A 23,058-nucleotide genomic window follows, 5' to 3' on the forward strand; every position below is an offset into this window, starting at 1 on the left:
ATATATATATATATATATATATATATATATATATATATATATATATATATATATATATATATATATATATAAGGGATAACAAAATCTTCAAGGCAACTGATTAAAAATATAATAAGTTGGGGAAGTCACATTGAAAAACTTAACAGATTTATTCAACGTTTCGACCAGGGACTGGTATATATATATATATATATATATATATATATATTAAGCAAACAAGGTAAGGGGATGAGGGGCTCGTTATAAATATGACAGAAGCCAACAGCCACAGAAACCAAGGGGCACAGGGGATTTTTTTAAGTTATTTATTTTGTGGTGTTGATCAATTTAGAATATTACTGAATATGTTATCGTTTTTTTTAAAGATAACTGATTAGAAAAGCAGAAGAAAAAACAACCACCTGCCGCCGGTGGGATCCGAACCCACGACCTCCGAATTATGCGTCCGGTGCTCTACCTCTGAGCTACGGCGACGGCTGTCAATTCTTCTGCTTTCGGGGGTATTTATGTTTACAATTAACCTAACCTTGAGAGTGTTCATCAGCGCCACCCACGTTCACAAGCGGCGGACGTAGAACGTCCTGAGTTACCGCAGATGTGACGTAGAACGTCATCGAACGGAGAGAGTGGAAGCTGCGTGAGAACCCTCTTATGCTTCCTAAGGCGTCAAGGCTGCCAGAATCGAGGCCCTCGCTAAGCAATTAAGCAAACAAGGTAAGGGGATGAGGGGCTCGTTATAAATATGACAGAAGCCAACAGCCACAGAAACCAAGGGGCACAGGGGATTTTTTTAAGTTATTTATTTTGTGGTGTTGATCAATTTAGAATATTACTGAATATGTTATCGTTTTTTTTAAAGATAACTGATTAGAAAAGCAGAAGAAAAAACAACCACCTGCCGCCGGTGGGATCCGAACCCACGACCTCCGAATTACGCGTCCGGTGCTCTACCTCTGAGCTACGGCGACGGCTGTCAATTCTTCTGCTTTCGGGGGTATTTATGTTTACAATTAACCTAACCTTGAGAGTGTTCATCAGCGCCACCCACGTTCACAAGCGGCGGACGTAGAACGTCCTGAGTTACCGCAGATGTGACGTAGAACGTCATCGAACGGAGAGAGTGGAAGCTGCGTGAGAACCCTCTTATGCTTCCTAAGGCGTCAAGGCTGCCAGAATCGAGGCCCTCGCTAAGCAATTAAGCAAACAAGGTAAGGGGATGAGGGGCTCGTTATAAATATGACAGAAGCCAACAGCCACAGAAACCAAGGGGCACAGGGGATTTTTTTAAGTTATTTATTTTGTGGTGTTGATCAATTTAGAATATTACTGAATATGTTATCGTTTTTTTTAAAGATAACTGATTAGAAAAGCAGAAGAAAAAACAACCACCTGCCGCCGGTGGGATCCGAACCCACGACCTCCGAATTACGCGTCCGGTGCTCTACCTCTGAGCTACGGCGACGGCTGTCAATTCTTCTGCTTTCGGGGGTATTTATGTTTACAAAAAAAACGATAACATATTCAGTAATATTCTAAATTGATCAACACCACAAAATAAATAACTTAAAAAAATCCCCTGTGCCCCTTGGTTTCTGTGGCTGTTGGCTTCTGTCATATTTATAACGAGCCCCTCATCCCCTTACCTTGTTTGCTTAATTGCTTAGCGAGGGCCTCGATTCTGGCAGCCTTGACGCCTTAGGAAGCATAAGAGGGTTCTCACGCAGCTTCCACTCTCTCCGTTCGATGACGTTCTACGTCACATCTGCGGTAACTCAGGACGTTCTACGTCCGCCGCTTGTGAACGTGGGTGGCGCTGATGAACACTCTCAAGGTTAGGTTAATTGTAAACATAAATACCCCCGAAAGCAGAAGAATTGACAGCCGTCGCCGTAGCTCAGAGGTAGAGCACCGGACGCGTAATTCGGAGGTCGTGGGTTCGGATCCCACCGGCGGCAGGTGGTTGTTTTTTCTTCTGCTTTTCTAATCAGTTATCTTTAAAAAAAAACGATAACATATTCAGTAATATTCTAAATTGATCAACACCACAAAATAAATAACTTAAAAAAATCCCCTGTGCCCCTTGGTTTCTGTGGCTGTTGGCTTCTGTCATATTTATAACGAGCCCCTCATCCCCTTACCTTGTTTGCTTAATTGCTTAGCGAGGGCCTCGATTCTGGCAGCCTTGACGCCTTAGGAAGCATAAGAGGGTTCTCACGCAGCTTCCACTCTCTCCGTTCGATGACGTTCTACGTCACATCTGCGGTAACTCAGGACGTTCTACGTCCGCCGCTTGTGAACGTGGGTGGCGCTGATGAACACTCTCAAGGTTAGGTTAATTGTAAACATAAATACCCCCGAAAGCAGAAGAATTGACAGCCGTCGCCGTAGCTCAGAGGTAGAGCACCGGACGCGTAATTCGGAGGTCGTGGGTTCGGATCCCACCGGCGGCAGGTGGTTGTTTTTCTTCTGCTTTTCTAATCAGTTATCTTTAAAAAAAAACGATAACATATTCAGTAATATTCTAAATTGATCAACACCACAAAATAAATAACTTAAAAAAATCCCCTGTGCCCCTTGGTTTCTGTGGCTGTTGGCTTCTGTCATATTTATAACGAGCCCCTCATCCCCTTACCTTGTTTGCTTAATTGCTTAGCGAGGGCCTCGATTCTGGCAGCCTTGACGCCTTAGGAAGCATAAGAGGGTTCTCACGCAGCTTCCACTCTCTCCGTTCGATGACGTTCTACGTCACATCTGCGGTAACTCAGGACGTTCTACGTCCGCCGCTTGTGAACGTGGGTGGCGCTGATGAACACTCTCAAGGTTAGGTTAATTGTAAACATAAATACCCCCGAAAGCAGAAGAATTGACAGCCGTCGCCGTAGCTCAGAGGTAGAGCACCGGACGCGTAATTCGGAGGTCGTGGGTTCGGATCCCACCGGCGGCAGGTGGTTGTTTTTTCTTCTGCTTTTCTAATCAGTTATCTTTAAAAAAAACGATAACATATTCAGTAATATTCTAAATTGATCAACACCACAAAATAAATAACTTAAAAAAATCCCCTGTGCCCCTTGGTTTCTGTGGCTGTTGGCTTCTGTCATATTTATAACGAGCCCCTCATCCCCTTACCTTGTTTGCTTAATTGCTTAGCGAGGGCCTCGATTCTGGCAGCCTTGACGCCTTAGGAAGCATAAGAGGGTTCTCACGCAGCTTCCACTCTCTCCGTTCGATGACGTTCTACGTCACATCTGCGGTAACTCAGGACGTTCTACGTCCGCCGCTTGTGAACGTGGGTGGCGCTGATGAACACTCTCAAGGTTAGGTTAATTGTAAACATAAATACCCCCGAAAGCAGAAGAATTGACAGCCGTCGCCGTAGCTCAGAGGTAGAGCACCGGACGCGTAATTCGGAGGTCGTGGGTTCGGATCCCACCGGCGGCAGGTGGTTGTTTTTTCTTCTGCTTTTCTAATCAGTTATCTTTAAAAAAACGATAACATATTCAGTAATATTCTAAATTGATCAACACCACAAAATAAATAACTTAAAAAAATCCCCTGTGCCCCTTGGTTTCTGTGGCTGTTGGCTTCTGTCATATTTATAACGAGCCCCTCATCCCCTTACCTTGTTTGCTTAATTGCTTAGCGAGGGCCTCGATTCTGGCAGCCTTGACGCCTTAGGAAGCATAAGAGGGTTCTCACGCAGCTTCCACTCTCTCCGTTCGATGACGTTCTACGTCACATCTGCGGTAACTCAGGACGTTCTACGTCCGCCGCTTGTGAACGTGGGTGGCGCTGATGAACACTCTCAAGGTTAGGTTAATTGTAAACATAAATACCCCCGAAAGCAGAAGAATTGACAGCCGTCGCCGTAGCTCAGAGGTAGAGCACCGGACGCGTAATTCGGAGGTCGTGGGTTCGGATCCCACCGGCGGCAGGTGGTTGTTTTTTCTTCTGCTTTTCTAATCAGTTATCTTTAAAAAAAAACGATAACATATTCAGTAATATTCTAAATTGATCAACACCACAAAATAAATAACTTAAAAAAATCCCCTGCGCCCCTTGGTTTCTGTGGCTGTTGGCTTCTGTCATATATATATATATATATATATAGAGCGCCCGCCTCGGCTTCGGGAGGTGGTGGGTTCGACTCCCGCCGCCGGCCGGGTACCCACCGGTTTTCTCAAAATGGGTACAAGCTACGGCCCGGCCTGGTGCTCGGCTTCTTAGGGCTGCATTGCTTGGGAAAGGAGCCTGCGCCTTCAAATCCCGTCACTGTGGGCAAAGAGTCGTGTGGAGTCGTGGCCTCGTGGCAGAGCGCCCGCCTCGGCTTCGGGAGGTGATGGGTTCGACTCCCGCCACCGGCCGGGTACCCACCGGTTTTCTCAAAATGGGTACAAGCTATGGCCCGGCCTGGTGCTCGGCTTACTAGGGCTACATTGCTTGGGAAAGGAGCCTGCGCCTTCAAACCCCGTCACTGTGGGCAGAGAGTCGTGTAGACAAAGCGAAAAAAGGGCCACAAATTGGGCTTATGCCGCACGAGGCGGACTTATGGTTGCTTGGCGGGGGAACTTATCACTCATCCGTCAAGGCAACTGTTTGGTCTAAGACCCTTTTCCCAAGCATTTCACCCTAGAAGAGCCGAGCACCAGGCCAGGGGAAATCTTGTACCCATTAAAGAAACCGGTGGGTACCCGGCGGCACTGGGGATCGAACCCAGCACCTCCCGAATGCGAGGCGGATGCTCTACCACAACGCCACGCTTCGGTCACCGCAGTCGTGGCCTAGTGGTTTGAGCGCCCGTCTCGGCTGCGGGAGGTGGGTGGTTCGAAACCAACCCACCGCCGGGCACCCACCGGTCAAAAGGGTACAAGCGTCCCCCGGCCTGGCGCTCGGCTTCCTTTAGGGGTGTACGTTTGGGAGAAGTGAAAAAAAAAAAAAGGGCCACATATTGGGCTTATGCCGCACGAGGCGGACTTATGGTTGCTTGGCGGGGGAACTTATCACTCATCCGTCAAGGCAACTGTTTGGTCTAAGACCCTTTTCCCAAGCATTTTACCCTAGAAGAGCCGAGCACCAGGCCAGGGGAAATCTTGTACCCATTAAAGAAACCGGTGGGTACCCGGCGGCACTGGGGATCGAACCCAGCATCTCCCGAATGCGAGGCGGATGCTCTACCACAAGGACACGCTTCGGTGCGTGTCCCGTCTCGGCTGCGGGAGGTGGGTGGTTCGAAACCAACCCACCGCCGGGCACCCAACGGTCAAAAGGGTACAAGCGTCCCCCGGCCTGGCGCTCGGCTTCCTTTAGGGGTGTACATTTGGGAGAAGTGAAAAAAAAAGGGCCACAAATTGGGCTTATGCCGCACGAGCCGGACTTATGGTTGCTTGGCGGGGGAACTTATCACTCATCCGTCAAGGCAACTTTTTGGTCTAAGACCCTTTTCCCAAGCATTTCACCCTAGAAGAGCCGAGCACCAGGCCAGGGGAAATCTTGTACCCATTAAAGAAACCGGTGGGTACCCGGCGGCACTGGGGATCGAACCCAGCACCTCCCGAATGCGAGGCGGATGCTCTACCACAAGGCCACGCTTCGGTTGGGAAAAGGGTCTTAGACCAAACAGTTGCCTTGACGGATGAGTGATAAGTTCCCCCGCCAAGCAACCATAAGTCCGCCTCGTGCGGCATAAGCCCAATTTGTGGCCTTGACCGAAGCGTGGCCTTGTGGTAGAGCATCCGCCTAGCATTCGGGAGGTGCTGGGTTCGATCCCCAGTGCCGCCGGGTACCCACCGGTTTCTTTAATGGGTACAAGATTTCCCCTGGCCTGGTGCTCGGCTCTTCTAGGGTGAAATGCTTGGGAAAAGGGTCTTAGACCAAACAGTTGCCTTGACGGATGAGTGATAAGTTCCCCCGCCAAGCAACCATAAGTCCGCCTCGTGCGGCATAAGCCCAATTTGTGGCCTTGACCGAAGCGTGGCCTTGTGGTAGAGCATCCGCCTCTCATTCGTGAGGTGCTGGGTTCGATCCCCAGTGCCGCCGGGTACCCACCGGTTTCTTTAATGGGTACAAGATTTCCCCTGGCCTGGTGCTCGGCTCTTCTAGGGTGAAATGCTTGGGAAAAGGGTCTTAGACCAAACAGTTGCCTTGACGGATGAGTGATAAGTTCCCCCGCCAAGCAACCATAAGTCCGCCTCGTGCGGCATAAGCCCAATTTGTGGCCTTGACCGAAGCGTGGCCTTGTGGTAGAGCATCCGCCTCTCATTCGGGAGGTGCTGGGTTCGATCCCCAGTGCCGCCGGGTACCCACCGGTTTCTTTAATGGGTACAAGATTTCCCCTGGCCTGGTGCTCGGCTCTTCTAGGGTGAAATGCTTGGGAAAAGGGTCTTAGACCAAACAGTTGCCTTGGCGGATGAGTGATAAGTTCCCCCGCCAAGCAACCATAAGTCCGCCTCGTGCGGCATAAGCCCAATTTGTGGCCCTTTTTTCGCTTTGTCCACACGACTCTTTGCCCACAGTGACGGGATTTGAAGGCGCAGGCTCCTTTCCCAAGCAATGCAGCCCTAGGAAGCCGAGCACCAGGCCGGGCCGTAGCTTGTACCCATTTTGAGAAAACCGGTGGGTACCCGGCCGGCGGCGGGAGTCGAACCCACCACCTCCCGAAGCCGAGGCGGGCGCTCTACCACGAGGCCACGGCTACGGTGGCCTCGACCGAAGCGTGGCCTTGTGGTAGAGCATCCGCCTCGCATTCGGGAGGTGCTGGGTTCGATCCCCAGTGCCGCCGGGTACCCACCGGTTTCTTTAATGGGTACAAGATTTCCCCTGGCCTGGTGCTCGGCTCTTCTAGGGTGAAATGCTTGGGAAAAGGGTCTTAGACCAAACAGTTGCCTTGACGGATGAGTGATAAGTTCCCCCGCCAAGCAACCATAAGTCCGCCTCGTGCGGCATAAGCCCAATTTGTGGCCCTTTTTTTTTCACTTCTCCCAAACGTACACCCCTAAAGGAAGCCGAGCGCCAGGCCGGGGGACGCTTGTACCCTTTTGACCGGTGGGTGCCCGGCGGTGGGGTTGGTTTCGAACCACCCACCTCCCGCAGCCGAGACGGGCGCTCAAACCACTAGGCCACGACTTCGGAGATGGAGTATTGTGTTGCATAAGTTCTCTGTCTCTTCAGCCGGGCTCGGTTGGCGTGAGCCTGTAAAGCAAGCCAAAGGCTGGCTGAGGTTGGGTTCCTAAGCGCATGGGTGAACTCTCACCCGAGGCGGCCCTATTAAAATAGGGCTAATCTGTGCTCCCTAAAGGGGGTACGGCGCCTCGGGGCTGGCGGTGCTCGGTGTGTGGTGAGCCGCAGCCCCACCCAAACGTTAGCAGCCTCGTGTCAGGGCTGGATTGACTGGGGTGTTGTGTTTATCACAGCACCACCGCTTGCTGTCGGCTGTCAACCGGAGGGTTGGCTACCTGACCGCAGTTGAAAAGCTGTGACTGGGGCTGTGGTGTACTAGGGTTGCTCCCAGGCCGGCTAACACTGGGAGGGATAGCGTCCTCCTGTTACCTAGCGGGGTGTGATGGCACTGGCGATGAAGGTCCTGAGGCGAAACGCTGGGAGTGGTTGCGTACTCCTGTAATCCAGTGAAATAGGAGGCGATGCTAATGCATCCCAGGACCTTGATCCTGGGAAGGGTTTGTGGTGATCCTATCCCAGTACTAAAGCGAGAGAGTTCATACGCTGCGGCAGTCTAGGGATAGGCTGCTGTGGCTAAGTCTCCAGCAGATTCGCTGCAGGGAAATCCCCGCTGACTAAAGTCATCAGGGGTAGGGGCATCCCTGTGTAACCCGTGTCCAAAGACCACTCGGGAGCGCTGCTGGGGTCTGCCCTCGTTCCCCCTCCGGGAAACCAGGGCCATCTCTGGGAAACGCTGAGGCCTTCGGGCGTCTCAGTAGGCTAAGAGAGCGAGGGCAAAGCGAAAGCAGAACTGGCGCTTGCGTCCCTTGAGAGTCTGTGAGTAGTACCGTCGTGAGACCGGACGGGTGTGGGATGAAGCCCACACTCGCACTGCGGGTACGTAGGCGGTAGGTCCTGCTTGCAGGGCCGGCGTCAAATCCAAGACGCTTAATAAAAGTTGGTAGAATCGGGCTCCCGCTTGCAGTGCGGCGCGAAGGGATTACCCGAAGTCGAGGGCGCTTCGGCGTCTGGCAGGGGTGCACATCACAGAGGTGCACCACGGGGAGTAGCGACCCCGCCTGTCCGAAGCTCGTGGGTTGGACCCACACACGACCATCGGGGTGGCAGTAGTACGCCAGTCCGCCACGCTCGATGGGAGGGCTTTCGAGCCCGAGGAAGACCAAACCTAAATTGGTACAAGAGCAGTCTCTGGTGAGGGGGCGCACCAAGCACTTTGTGCAAGAGACTTGCACTTGGGAAGTGGCCTGGCCCTGGCCTATTCTGTGTATGGCCGGGGGAGGCTATTTTGGCAGGCCGAAAACTTCTTATACCGAAGCGTGGCCTTGTGGTAGAGCATCCGCCTCGCATTCGGGAGGTGCTGGGTTCGATCCCCAGTGCCGCCGGGTACCCACCGGTTTCTTTAATGGGTACAAGATTTCCCCTGGCCTGGTGCTCGGCTCTTCTAGGGTGAAATGCTTGGGAAAAGGGTCTTAGACCAAACAGTTGCCTTGACGGATGAGTAATAAGTTCCCCCGCCAAGCAACCATAAGTCCGCCTCGTGCGGCATAAGCCCAATTTGTGGCCCTTTTTTTTTTTTTCACTTCTCTCAAACGTACACCCCTAAAGGAAGCCGAGCGCCAGGCCGGGGGACGCTTGTACCCTTTTGACCGTTGGGTGCCCGGCGGTGGGGTTGGTTTCGAACCACCCACCTCCCGCAGCCGAGACGGGCGCTCAAACCACTAGGCCACGACTGCGGTTTGCACCGAAGCGTGGCCTTGTGGTAGAGCATCCGCCTCGCATTCGGGAGGTGCTGGGTTCGATCCCCAGTGCCGCCGGGTACCCACCGGTTTCTTTAATGGGTACAAGATTTCCCCTGGCCTGGTGCTCGGCTCTTCTAGGGTGAAATGCTTGGGAAAAGGGTCTTAGACCAAACAGTTGCCTTGACGGATGAGTGATAAGTTCCCCCGCCAAGCAACCATAAGTCCGCCTCGTGCGGCATAAGCCCAATTTGTGGCCCTTTTTTTTATTTATTTATTTTTTTTTTTTGAATGAGCACGAAGATAGGTGTTTATTTTGTTCGAACAAAACCACGGAGGCAACAGTTTATATATATATATATATATATATATATATATATATATATATATATATATATATATATATATATATATATATATATATATTGCTGCTCCGAGGTTAAAACACGAGACCGCCGCTTCACCGGAGGAATGACTCTGCATACAGTCACGGTGATCCCGGGTATGAACCCCGGACCGGGACGAATTTTTCTTTAACTACAATGTTTTCTGAGAAAGCTCTATAGCTTTCCTTTGTAGCCGTATGGCTGCGCTCGGGCGGATGTCAATGAGTAATTACTCCCTTATTAGAAATTCTTATTGCCGAACACATCCATGAACTCAATTGGCAGGCCAACGTCGGAACTCACCACTTTGGCAGACTGCAGCGAAAAGCATCCCCTGCAGAATGTGGCAAATGTTGAAGAGGAGCATGACGAATGTGACCAGCGTGGTGTCGGAGTGATTGAAGAAGCAACTGACCCCGTAGTGCGACACCCTGAACATGATTCCGACGATCGCCGTCGTCTCGACCATCTGGATGGCAAGCGCCGACAGGAAGTGGCCGAACCAGAAGGCGGGCATCGACAGGCCGTTCGCCTGCTGCTCGTCCTGCAGTATTAAGGCGAAAGCCCTTAATGCCTCATCGTTGTCGACAGAAGGTTGTCAGCAGGCTGTCACGCTTTTATTGCGAAAGCAATACTACTTGCACTTTCACACCTTTGCCGTGCCGCGGCGGTGACCACCATTGACCTTCATTTGACCTTGATTGCATTAGATTGGATTAGATTAGATTGGATTGGATTAGACTCGATTGGATTGAACTGGACTGGATTCGATTGGATTAGGTTATATTAGATTAGATTACATTAGATTACACTGGATTGGATTGGAGTGGATTGGAGTGGATTGGATTTAATTGGATTGGATTGGAATGGAATGGATTCTATTGTATTGGATGGGATGGGATGGGATGGGATTGGATTGGATTGGTTTGGATTGGATCGTATAACCGATGCATCACCACAAGTCTAACCACGAGCACCACCACCAGCTACACTACAAGCTGTACCATGGCGTAGGTACGGATATTGCTTTCGCAATTACCTGGCTTAACCAAGCTAAGCCACAGCGAATTTTTTTCTAGTCAGACCAGAAAAAAATCTTTTTCCACGATGGGATTCGAACCACCATCCTTGCGTCCCGCAGCCGAGCGTGCTAATGGTCACGCTACTTGCTGCCAACGCATGTGTAGTTCTCCTTGTCTAGGACGCTGGAGAGTGTTTGCAGTAAGGCGTCGAATCAGACGGATGCCTCCCAAACGCTCTCCAGTGTCTCCAGCAATTAAGATTCACAAACAACTGTGTACTTAACATCTTAACCACACATCAGTGACACAAGCAGCAACACCGCGCAAAAGGCTTTCGCCTCACCGCAATTTAGGTCAACAAAGTGCCCCCCCCCCGCCCCCCCTGAATTTTTTGCACTTCCTCAGCACTACACGCTCTAAAATCAGAGATACTCTTTCCTACACTGTAAACACGAATTAGTCAATACGAAAGCAAGAAAGAAGTAATCTGCATTAAAAAGAGAGTAAGCTGGGTATTGTGCCTAACCCCGAAGGCAAGTCTCCATAGGTAAATTGAGGAGTAGTTAATGTTCACAAAAAAAAACGAACAAATTCTCTCTTCAAAGCGTGCGAATTTCTAGCAGTTACGAAGACTTTAACAGACGTTTCAAGCTACTCTCCTTTACTAGCCCCGCCGCGGTGGCTGAGTGGTTACGGCGCTCGGCTGCTGACCCGAAAGACGTGGGTTCGATCCCGGCTGCGGCGGATGAATTTCGATGGAGGCGAAATTCTAGAGGCCCATGTATTGTGCGATGTCAGTTGACGTTAAAGAACCCCAGGCGGTCGAAATTCCCGGAGCCCTTCACTACGGCGTCCCTCATGGACTGAGTTGATTTGGGACGTTAAAACACAATAAACCAATACTCTCCCCTACTGCTTTTTCCCCTCTCTCAAACTTCTCCACTTGCGAACCTGAAGACCTGCGGTGAAGCGTTTACAAAACTCCTCCCATTGCTAACTTCATCAAGTTGCTGTACTGTTGTAGAAACATGCCTCTGTGGCCAAGATTAAGCATTCCTACCCTTAGTGATCGAAATATACCCTGGGATTTCAACAGCATACCCTGTCCTTAAAAATGATTGCGGTAGAGGACAACGTACACGAAGTCAAAGCGTTTTATTTAAACAACGCAGTTACAGTTGTCTAGGGAGCAAAACAAAAGGCAGGTAAACGCCTGACGAAGAGTCTACCCCTTTCTTCTCATTGAGGAGCACAAGACATTCAGTGCAGAAAAGACACTCAATTGAAATACAAAATGAGTGGTTAATAATGCAGCGTCCATATTTAACCTCTTTATGGCGCCAAATGAAAACACACAAATAGAGATAAATGAAGAGAAAGGTTACGCCCGAAGTGACAACAAGTACAAAGCGATGTTAAAATGACTTTCTTTCTTGAGTAATGTTGGCAGCTCGATGGTGATCATTTAAAAACTAGAAATTCTAAAAGGCGTTTTCTGGGTGCCGTAGTTTGTGCGTATTTTTTCTTTATTATAATTTGTGCATCGTGTGTCGTAGTTGTGCACTTTCGCAAGGTACTTGTGGTAAAATGCAGCACCATCGTAATGCATTTTTGGTAAGTGGCTAACGCTATCTTTTCGTTTATAACATTACAGTAAGCTACTGGAGTTTTCTAAACTGCTTTTTGTTGCGAAAGCAACACTACGCGAGTCGCCGAGCCATTTCTCGGAGCTGACGAAAGGCCATACTGCGCATGCGCGAGGAGCAGTGACGTCACACGGCGCACAGCTAGCGCGCCGCCGCCGTCGCTGCGCGGGTGAGTCAGAGGTGCCGCGGCCGCGCTCGCCAGTTGCACATGCGCAGTAGCGGCGCATAGCTAGCGTGCTGGGGCCGCCGCCGCTGCCGCGCGCTTTCCATCGCATCTCTCTCCTCGTTGCTTTTACAATCCTCCAGGTTTAACCAGAGTTAAACCAGAGTTAAACCACTGCCAATTGTTTTTTTAATCCCGTATCGGCAAATGCGTGTTTGAAGCGAACGACGACACTGTGCAAGGGCTGTCACCCCGGCGAGCAACGTGGATCTCTCCGTCGCGTTGCAACTGACAATTCCTGTTTTCACACCTTTGCCAATGAGAACGATGTTAGGCCTAGCAGGGCGCACCAGTTAGAAAGTACGCACTGCGTTGTCTGTGGTGCACAGGGCCTGGGTGATGCGAGCCTTACAGTGGCAGGTCTTGAGGGTGCGCTCTGTGCTGCGATTCAGACAGCCAACACTACCATGCTGGCCGGAGTAGTAACAGTAGCAAAAGAAGAAGTGGTAATAGCAGACAGACAGATTGATCCCGGACCAGGACGAATTTTTCTTTAACTACCAAGTTTCTGAGAAAGCTGTATAGCTTTCCTTTGTAGCCGTATGGCTGCGCTTGGGTGGCCGTCAATGAGTAATTACTCCCTTATTATAAATCTACTCCACCTTGGGGGATTCCCCTAATCATCTGACCAACCATAGACACAGAAAGAGGGGAAGGCGGTAATGTTAACCATAAAGGTTTCCGGTTGGCTACCCTGCACAGGCGAAGGGAATGAGGGGATTAAAGAGGGAAGAGAGAAGGAACGGGAAACACAGTCACAATCTGTCAATCAAGGCAGTATAACTCAGAAGTACGTGTATTCGGGCGTATTGGTTCATAACTTTTCAGGAGGACACAGGGGCGCAATAAAAGACACGGACAGAGAAGTAGATAGGGACGAGCGCTACTTCTCTGTCCGTGTCTTTTATTGCGCCCCTGTGTCCTCCTGAAAAATAAAGGCAGTCTCTCTCAGAAAACAAAACAGTGCCTTGTAAGCCTTGATGGCGGTCTACTGTTGTCGCCACGGACCGATGATCTTGGCCTCTGATAAGGGGCGAGGATCAAGGCGGTCCAGAGCACAACGCAGCTTACGTCTTTCGTTCACAAAGACAGGGTACTCACACAAGAGATGTCTGATTGTCTCTTCACAGACACAGTTTACACAAGGAGGGCTGTCCGCTAGGGTGTATGTAGTAGTAAATGTAGCTGTAGCAGCAGTGATGGCATTAGTAGTCGTGAGAGCAGTAGTTGTAGTTGTAAGAGAAAAGCTTATTTATTCGTAATATTACTGGGAGCAGTATTAGTAGTAGTTGTAGCAGCAGTAGTAGTAGGAGTAATAGAAAAAGCTTAATGTATTCGCAGTAGCATTGGGATTAGGAGTAGTAGTACTTAATATATTCGCCATAGTAGTGAGTGTAGGAGTAGTGGCAGTAGCAGTAGTAGTAGTAGCAGTATTAGTAATAGAAAAAGCTCAGTATATTCGCAGTAGTAGTGGCAGCGGTAGTATTATTATTGGTAGTGGTGGTAGCTGTACTAGTGTTAGTACTAGTTGACGGGAGATAATGACACTAATGTCTGAAACACGAATTAAATTCGCTATAATATGGCCAGTTGCCTAAGCTGCAGCTAAAGTAACTTGAACACTCCGGTGTCCTAAAGGAAATTAAGCGCTTATGCGACAAAACTCCCCCATCACGATGTCACAATTTAGGGTGAAACGGGATCAATTCTCAGCAAGCATTGCTAGAATAAAGACACTGAAAGAGGCATTACCACTGATTCCTTCAGGCGTAGCTTGGCAAGCTTTTTGGGGAAATAATGGACTCGATTTTACTTTAAGTTATTGTCTAGAGACTTTCGTTTAACGTTTAGGCTCACACACGCCTAACACAAAGATTCACGTTTTCTTGAGACAGCAACCAGTTTCCAATTCTATGCTCCCTACTAAGTAGAAATGTATTTAGACTGAAGGTTGACTATTATCGGGGGCTGGGGGGGAGGGGGTTTATATCTTGGTGGTATTCTTAGAGATAAGGGAGGTCAGTTGACGGCGCCGTAGGAAACGCGTTTTCTTTGCAAGGCAGCGATGCGTAAGCGCCATCAAGTCACTAATTTCTTCCCGCGAAGGGGATACAGACGTCAAATATAACCTCGCCTTTATTCATTGCTTGCTTCATTCAATTGACGAAATGACAACCTTCAATGCAAACGAAGGTTTTGCGAGCAGCGATCACCTCCGAGCCTTCCTTTCTCGCGGTGCCGATCTCTGCAGAGGAGACACACGCCATTCATTTGCGACTGTGATCTCGGAGTCATTTTCACCGTTGACGTCACGAGCATTGAATCGAGTGGTGGGTAAAAAAAAAAGGTTACATTTTAAAATTCAACTTTATCAGGAGTGAATGCTTCTTCTGCCACCGCACAAATACCGCAAAAGCGGGCCACAGGCACAATAAACGATTCTGACGGAGAACCGAATTGGATGCACCTGTGCTCACAGCCCCCCCCCCTATACGGATGCGCACACTGAAGAGGCTGAGCACTGCCCACCTTGAGTCCCGTTGACAGCTCGTTGGTGACGGCGGAAATTCGGCGCAGCAGGGGTATGCAGTAAACCATCGTCGTGAGGACTATAGAGGATATGCGAAACTCCATGCTGTCCGAGGCCGGTGGCACTTGGGGAAGCTCACGCAGCTGAACCAGCGGGATCTGCAGGAATGCCCAGCTTGCCCCTTATGAAAACTGTCTATAGACTCAGTTGCCTTTCTGTAGATATTTCTTTTTGTCTATTTACAGTCTATAGAGCCTCTATAGGCAAAAGTATGCCAAAAGTGTATGGCCATAAATCTATGGATTGCTTAAGACTGTCTAGAGCCTTTGTATTGCCTATCGACTGTTCTCTAGGATTTGTCTATAGAGAGGCTATAGACTTTACAGACAGAAGTTTATGGACTGTCTATAGACTGTCTAAACAAATTTACGTAAAGGACTAGACAGTTGTAGCTGTGCGTCCGCAACGGCTTAGCGTGCGCAAGGAGCTTGCGGGGACGGTAGTGCGCATGCGCAGAACGCAAGCGGGAGCCTTGCGTCTTGCGTGCGTACGCAAGCCGGCGGACTTTGCGTTGCGGTGTTAGCGTAGCTTGCGTGGTTAACGTAGAGAACATGGCGGCGCCCTGCCCGCCCGCTTCGGACCAAACACTGCGTCGGCGCTGCACTTTTCGACGCCATAGCTCGCTTTAAATGGTTGTATTCGCTATTTTAAAGCGAAAGCCTTTAATGGGTCATACTGTCGTCCGCTAGCAGGGGTGTCACACCCTTGGCAGCGTTTAACTCGCGTTAACTCGGGAACTAAAACAGATATGAGAAAAAAAGATGGTTGCTTCAGATAGAAGACGAAAAAATGAACCTAGAAGCCACGTTTGAGGTCTGTAGAGTAATTAGTCAATTAAATATAGTGAAAATATCAAAATTGCGTCGAAATAACACGGACGTCGATATAGCCACAAGAACAGTGTGACGTCACATCTACCGGAAGTCGTCTCGGCATAGTGAAAATTGTTACAGAGTGGTCGGAAAAGCGTCGGATTTGTGTCAGATTAGATGGAAAAATGTCTAATTAAGCGTAATTAACACTTAAGATCCTCTAAAGATGTATAATTTGGGTATCGATATAGCCACAGGAACGGTGTGACGTTACATCCACCGGAAGTCGTCACGGCATAGTGTCATCGTCTTTCGCCTCTCAACACTTTAGTTGCCAAAGTGTCCTCGGCATTTTTTTTCCTCTGCTGCTGGTCCCAATCCTGCTTTGAACTGTAATTTACACTACGATTTGATTCAATTGATATACACTTAATAAAAAAACAGTCTTCAAATGCGTTAACTACTGCCATTAATAAAACAGAAAAAAGTTTCTTCGGCACACAGTTCAGGAGCTTTGACTTGTCACTAGATAGCGCCATTGTATGTTACGCTTCACGATCGCTACGTTAGCCACACGCACTAAGACTCTCGTTGTCAGGACGGGCGGCAGTGAGCGTAAGGTGCGCCCGTAGTGTACGTAAAGGTTTTGCGGACACATATCTGAAACTGTCTACTGCTTCTGCTCCTGTTACTCGGCATCGCCTGTCATTTCGGTGCCGCCAGATAAGTCACGCTTAGCTTCCAGAAGATAACTGGCTTTTTTTAGCTCTAATTTCCGTCTAATTTGAGCTCTAATGCCTAAACGGCGCGTTCTTTAATGCGTAGTTCGAAAAATTATTCTGTTGCTTCAAAGTCGCAGCAAATGACTTCTGGTTACAGGCCGCCATCTAGGTAAAGACTGGAGAAACTTCTTTAGACCCATATATCTACAAATTGAATGGTGAAGTGTGGGGTTGAACATCTCGAAGAAAAACATGGGCTATGTCCAGGAACTCTGGACAAAAGCATTTTTTGAGCGGAAAACCGTTTATGAACGCAATTTTTTATACAGTCTAAGGTTTCTCTATAACAATCAATATATCGACAGTCTTGAATTTTTTTTTCCCATTAGCGTTTTCCATACCGTAAAAAAATTCCCCATTAGTTTTCTATGGCAGTCTTTAATGTTCGTTGCGATCGATGGAAACACTTTAAAAGAAGATTTTGGTGGGTATCAGAAGAATGGACCATTACCTTCAATATTTCCATAGCAGCATCTTGCAATATTCTAATTTTGAAAACTTTTATCCGAGAAAGTTGCACATGAGGGACGCCACAGTGGAGGGTTGCGATTTAAGTTATGCCATCTAGAGTTCTTTAATTAAAAATGACATCGCACAGTACACCGGCGCCCTTGAAATCTTTTAACGTCCAACATTGTGTAATTTCCTATGCGAATGCATCATTTGACTGTGCCACCGCGGTGGCTCAGTGGTTATGGTGCTCGGCTGCCGACCCGAAAGTCGCGGGTTCGATCCCGGCCGCGGCGGTTGAATTTCTTTGGAGAAGAAATTCTAGAGGCCCGTGTACTGTGCGATGTCAGTGCACGTTGAAGAACCCCAGGTGGTCGAAATTTCCGGAGCCCTCCACTACGGCGTCTCTCATAGCCTTTGTCGCTTTGGGACGTTAAACCCCATAAAACAACCTAAACCATCTTCAGCAACGAAGCCCGACGTCGGCCAGCAGTACTGCTCCCAAAAACCCAGATGCCGTCACCGTGGTATCACAGAAAAACTGAAGATGATATTTAAGCACTGCCTTAAGGGTATGGAGCAATGCCGTTAATGGGTTAATGTCGATATATGCGGTAGTGGTTGTTCTCTAGTTTACATTCATAGATCGCTGGCCTGGTTGCCCTGGCCGCTCAGTATAAGAGGCTTCAAACGGTCACCAAGGGAGACGCCGGACAATTTTTTGTTGAGGAAGCAACGCTACTCTAGGTGTGAGCGATTTCGCGGGCCCGCCGGAGAGCCCCAACTGCGCATGCGCGAGGAGCGACTGTGAGGCAGTTACTGCGTAATTTTGCTTTCCTCAAATACAATTTTCATTTTCTTCATGACGGCTGCTCTTCCTCTTCCTTCTCTCACTGCCACTTCCTCCCTTCCTGTACGGCGCGGTTCAGGTGTCCACTGAGATGTCAGAGAATTACTGCACCATTTCCTTTGCTCAAAAAGCGTTGCGTTCACACGCCAAGCCATAGGTAGCGCCTTAAAGTGCAAGAAAGGCACGCAGACTGCTTGAAAAGTGGTCCCAGTGGAGCTACAAGGCATGGCTTAAAATCACAAAAAATATTGTCCTCTTACATCGCTATTTGCTCCGCTGAATATGAGAAAGGCTGATAATTCAATCTGGCAGTCACCCTTACAAGCAATAGTTTTCAGATGGACACTACCAACCTGATAGGTTGCCTTCTTTTTGCTTTGCAAATAGGCGTAGTCCAGCCTTGCCTGCGCATCCAGCATGTCCTCTGCAGCACAAAGGACATTGTAGAAAAAACTGCTTTTATTTCGTTACCGCTATGAAAAGCACCCAAACTCGAATATTCTCTCATTTGCAGCTGTGACAATTTTGCTGGCGAAAATGTGGCTCCACATATCAGTGAGAATGTTATTTCAGACCACATCGAGAAATCACTGAGCATCAGGCATCTGTGTATTCCAACATATGCGGTACTTGTTGCACCGCGGACTGTTAGGAACACAGATTATTACCTGTCAAAATGCGAGAGCTCATATTTTTTGCTTCCATTCCATTCCGTTCCATTCCATTCCATTCCATTCCATTCCATCCATCCATCCATCCATCCATCCATCCATCCATCCATCCATCCATCCATCCATCCATCCATCCATCCATCCATCCATCCATCCATCCATCCATCCATCCATCCATCCATCCATCCATCCATCCATCCATCCGTACATACGTACGTAAGTACATAATATATGGAAACATGCATGCGTACATACGTACACACACATACACGCACACACGTACACCCACATACATACATACATACATACATACATACATACATACATACATACATACATACATACATACATACATACATACATACATACATACATACATACATACATACATACATACATACATACATACATACATACATACATACATACATACATACATACATACATACATACATACATACATACATACATACATACATACATACATAGACACACACATCCATCCATCCATCCATCAATCCATCCATCCATCCGTCCGTCCGTCCATCCATCCATCCATCCATCCATCCATCCATCCATCCATCCATCCATCCATCCATCCATCCATCCATCCATCCATCCATCCATCCATCCATCCATCCATCCATCCATCCATCCATCCATCCATCCATCCATCCATCCATCCATCCATCCATCCGTACATACGTACATACGTACGTAAGTACATAATATATGGAAACATGCATGTGTACATACATACATACATACATACATACATACATACATACATACATACATACATACATACATACATACATACATACACACACATACATACATACATACATACATACATACATACATACATACATACATACATACATACATACATACATACATACATACATACATACATACATACATACATACATACATACATACACACACACATACATACACACACATACATACACACACATACATGCATACTATCTAGCCAGCCCCGTCCAGGCATACTTCAGAGCTGCGCCTTTCGAATAAGGACTTCAAAGAATACCTTCCCAAAGACGGTTCCTTCGCACCTGGCCGTCGGGACGAGAACCAAGAAACACAGCATTGTCTAAGACGCAGAAGGGGTACTGCGTGCATGCACCACACAGGGCGAGTAGTTCCCACACTTACCCATCATATACGTCGTTCCTATCTCCCCATGCAGGTAAAACTGGTCTGGATGTGGAAGCGGCAGCAACTCGGGAATTTGGTCGGGCGCGACTCGGTGTAGCTTGTACTCCAGACCGGAGTCGTCAGCTTGAGTCCCTAACAGCGCAGAGAACTGGATGCAGAGGATGTCCGCTGGCCTATCCGATGCGCTCCAGACGTCGTGGCACTTCTCCAGGACGTCCTCTCGTGCATCTACGGCCGTGATGTTGGCTGCGATGGAAGCGAACAACCCCGACTGACATCGTTAAACTAAATGCGACGTAACCCTTTTGAAGTGGCCTATACACAGTCTATAGACTCTTTATAGACTTTGTCTTTCTATAGATATTTCTTTTTGACTATTCATAGTCTATAAACTCAGTACAGACAAACGTCTACTAAAAGTGTGCGGCCGTAAAGGTATAGATTATCTACAGACTGCCTGTACCAATCGTATTCCTTAGAGACTGTTCTCTAGGATTTCTCAATAGAGAGTCTATAGACTATGGAAAGAAGGATAGCAGGCAGTGTGTAGAAGTGAAATGAAAGAGGTGAGTGGATAGTAGAAAGGACAAGGGGGAGAGGTACACTGGGCAATAAATCTATTTACATATAAGCACAATAAGAGATGTACAGTTCACGCGCGCGTGACGATCTGGTTAACACAGTAAAGGCACACGCGCACGGCACAATGCACATAAGAAGATTTCGTCCTTTCCATGCGCCCGCAGCTGCCGCAAAGCCGGTTTTCCTGCTGCACTACCCGCCGCGGTGTCTCAGTGGTAAGGCGCTCGTCTACCGAGCCGGAGTACCCGGGTTCGAACTCGACCGCGGCGGCCGCGTTTCGATGGAGGCGAAACGCAAGAGGCGCCCGTGTGCTGTGCGATGTCAGCGCACGTTAAAGATACCCAGGTGGTCGAAATTATTCCGGAGACCTCCACTACGGCACCTCTTTCTCTCTTTCTTCTTCCCTCCCACCCTCCTCCCTTCCCTTAAGGCGCGGTTCAGGTGTCCGCCGAGATACGTGAGACACATACTGCGCCATTTCCTTCCCTCAAAAACCAATTTACCTGCTTCACAGAGAGAGAGAGGGAGCAATTTAATTAAAAGAAAGGTGGAGAGGTCGGCCGGCGGTGAGGTGACCGTGGCCTGCTACTACACACTGTTTAAGGAGGAAAAGGTAATGTAAATGGAGAGTCAGGGTGCGAATGCAGGGTGATGGTGACATACAGCAATGAATTGTTTGGAGGACGATAAATGTATAAAGTGTGGGGCGAGAGGAACCCTCGGCCATATAATTTGGGAGTGCCCTTACTCCTCAGGCAGGGCGAAAAACATTAGCAGTAGGGAAGCCTGAGAAGCCTTGTTGCAGAGCTCGGACCCTGAGCTCCAACTAACCGCCGTCCAACTGGCAGAAGAGGCCACCGGCGAAACCAACCCGGCGAGCATCGATTGCGACCATCCCGTGCGGCTGGGCCGCTCCTAAGTCCCCTCCCCCCTAAAAGGGGGGTGAGACAGAGCGGCCCAGGCGGTGTGGTCCTTATCTGTTGGACAACAAAAGTTTTCACACCAAGAACAACATTGGAGGGGTCTGGGTTTGAGGAGACTGCGCACACAATGGGTGGCACTCATCTCGCGAGACACGCAGCACATGGAGCGGATCTTCCTCACGCAGCGTATGTATTGCACACTCGACACGACACCACCAGGCTTCCCCAGGACAGATAACGGCTTTTGCACTACTGACCCACCCGGGGCTGCAGACGAAAGGAAAGGAGGGCTTCCCTCCGCAACCCGTCGCAACCCACAACCCGTCGCGTGTCACCCTGTCTTCGTCTTTCTTCTGCCAGTTCCCACCGTTGTAGGTTGCAGCTCGCCCGTGAACGCTTCAACATCGAGGCATCTAGTGCTACCACGCTACAAGTACAAGTCCATAAAGCATTGTGCTGCCACTCACAATGCTTACAATGTATGTATATGCTTCCAGAAGTCATCTTCCCGCATCCAGAAATGCGTATTGAAGTGCAGGTTCGCACGAACGAAAACGCCATCCCCAGACGAAGGCCGGGCGCCGGCCGATACGTCGGAAAAAAATAATCGTTTTCGTTCGTACGACTCTCTTCTTCAATATATAAATATATACCTGGGCAGGCATGTAGATTATTCATAGATGATGACTGATAGATTAATAGATGACTGATAGATGATGAGATGATTGATAATGAAGATTGATAGATGAGCAGCCCGTTACAAAACCGGCTTCAGACAGACAGGACACGCACACAACGGCTAGCGAACTAAAAAATCTGGAGAGAACGAAATGCTTTAGCGTAGTGGCTCAAATTCTTTTCGCGAAAACGGATGCACGAAACTTACCGGCAGGAAGGTTTGGGAAGGCTGCGCGGATGAGAGCGTCGCTAGCGGCGTTCTTAGGCCCATACACGACGCTCGCCTTAGGCGACTTAGCAAAGGTGCTGCTGCCAGTGGCGCCCATTGTGTTCTTCGGCGGGTAGACGAGCCTCGGCGGTTGGAAAACGGCCTGCACCTCCCCGTTTCTGCTCTTGCGTGGCTGGAGTGGTGCGCCCACCGGCACCATGAGGTAGGCGAGACCGACGACGCACGCCACCTCGATCAGCGTGGCCACGTAGTGTCGCCGCACCGACTGGAGCCACACCCGCCGCCACACCACGCAGAGCACCTTCCGAGCACCCATTGGCCGCGTGGCCTTGGGACGCCTTGGCAGCCGCGGCACAGAGCCTTTCTACTGGCAGGTTGGAACGGGAAACTCCACTGGTTGATTTGAACTGCGAACGGTTACGGAGTTTTAGCTGGTTGGTTTGGTTTATGAGGGTTTAACGTCCCAAAACGACTGAGGTTATGAGAGAGGTTGTAGTGAGGGGCTCCGGAAATCGCGGCGCAGAGCCTTCCTACTGACAGGTTGGAACGGGAAACTCCGCTGGTGGGAATGCACTGCGAACAGTTACGGAGTTTTGGTTTTTTGGTTGGTTTTTGGGGTTTTACGTCTCAAAGCGATTCAGGCTATGAGGGACGCCGTAGTGAAGGGCTCTGGAAATTTCGAACACCTGGGTGGTCGAAATTCTTGGAGTTCTGGATTGTCCACTATACCGGCAGTTTCCAACGTACTCCTACCCAAAATGTTGGAAGGAGCGCCCTCCAAAGTAGCAATACAGTTTACTCTAGAGGCCCGTGTACTGTGCCATGTCAGTGCACGTTAAAGATCCCCAGGTGGTCAAAATATTCCGGAGCTCTCCACTACTGCACCTCTTTCTCTCTTTCTTCTTTCATACCTACCTTCCTCCCTTCCCTTCCGGTGCGGTTCAGGTGTCCACCGAGATATGAGAGGCAGATACTGCCCCATTTCCTTTCCTCAAAAATCAGTTTTTTACCGAAGGCAATAAACGTTGATGAATCTTGAGTTGCCGAAATTCATCCGCACCTCTTCATTACGGCGTTTCTCATACCAAAAGCAAGTTTATGAGATTAAACTCTGCGTAAG

The 23,058-nt window shown here is 49.0% G+C and overlaps 1 protein-coding gene and 1 non-coding gene across 2 annotated transcripts in view; both read right to left on the bottom strand.

Moving 5' to 3' along the window:
- The window catches only part of LOC149366864 (phospholipid-transporting ATPase ABCA3-like), an 84,608-nt gene extending 62,354 nt beyond the window's left edge, over positions 1 to 22,254 (bottom strand). Inside the window, exons 1-5 of the mRNA XM_089572067.1 lie at positions 21,918 to 22,254; positions 19,524 to 19,772; positions 18,024 to 18,094; positions 14,716 to 14,874; positions 9,599 to 9,839 (exon numbers count right to left, since the gene is read on the bottom strand). Of these exons, the coding sequence (XP_089428193.1) occupies positions 9,599 to 9,839; positions 14,716 to 14,874; positions 18,024 to 18,094; positions 19,524 to 19,772; positions 21,918 to 22,254 (1,057 nt within the window). The remainder of the gene's footprint in view (positions 1 to 9,598; positions 9,840 to 14,715; positions 14,875 to 18,023; positions 18,095 to 19,523; positions 19,773 to 21,917) is intronic.
- On the bottom strand, positions 403 to 474 carry TRNAM-CAU (transfer RNA methionine (anticodon CAU)). Its single transcript has one exon. It is a non-coding gene; the product is annotated as a tRNA-Met (tRNA).
- Positions 22,255 to 23,058: the final 804 nt, after the last annotated feature.

Source organism: Amblyomma mixtum, chromosome 1, assembly GCF_055824585.1.
Source record: "Amblyomma mixtum isolate Tamu chromosome 1, ASM5582458v1, whole genome shotgun sequence".
Taxonomy (NCBI): domain Eukaryota; kingdom Metazoa; phylum Arthropoda; class Arachnida; order Ixodida; family Ixodidae; genus Amblyomma; species Amblyomma mixtum.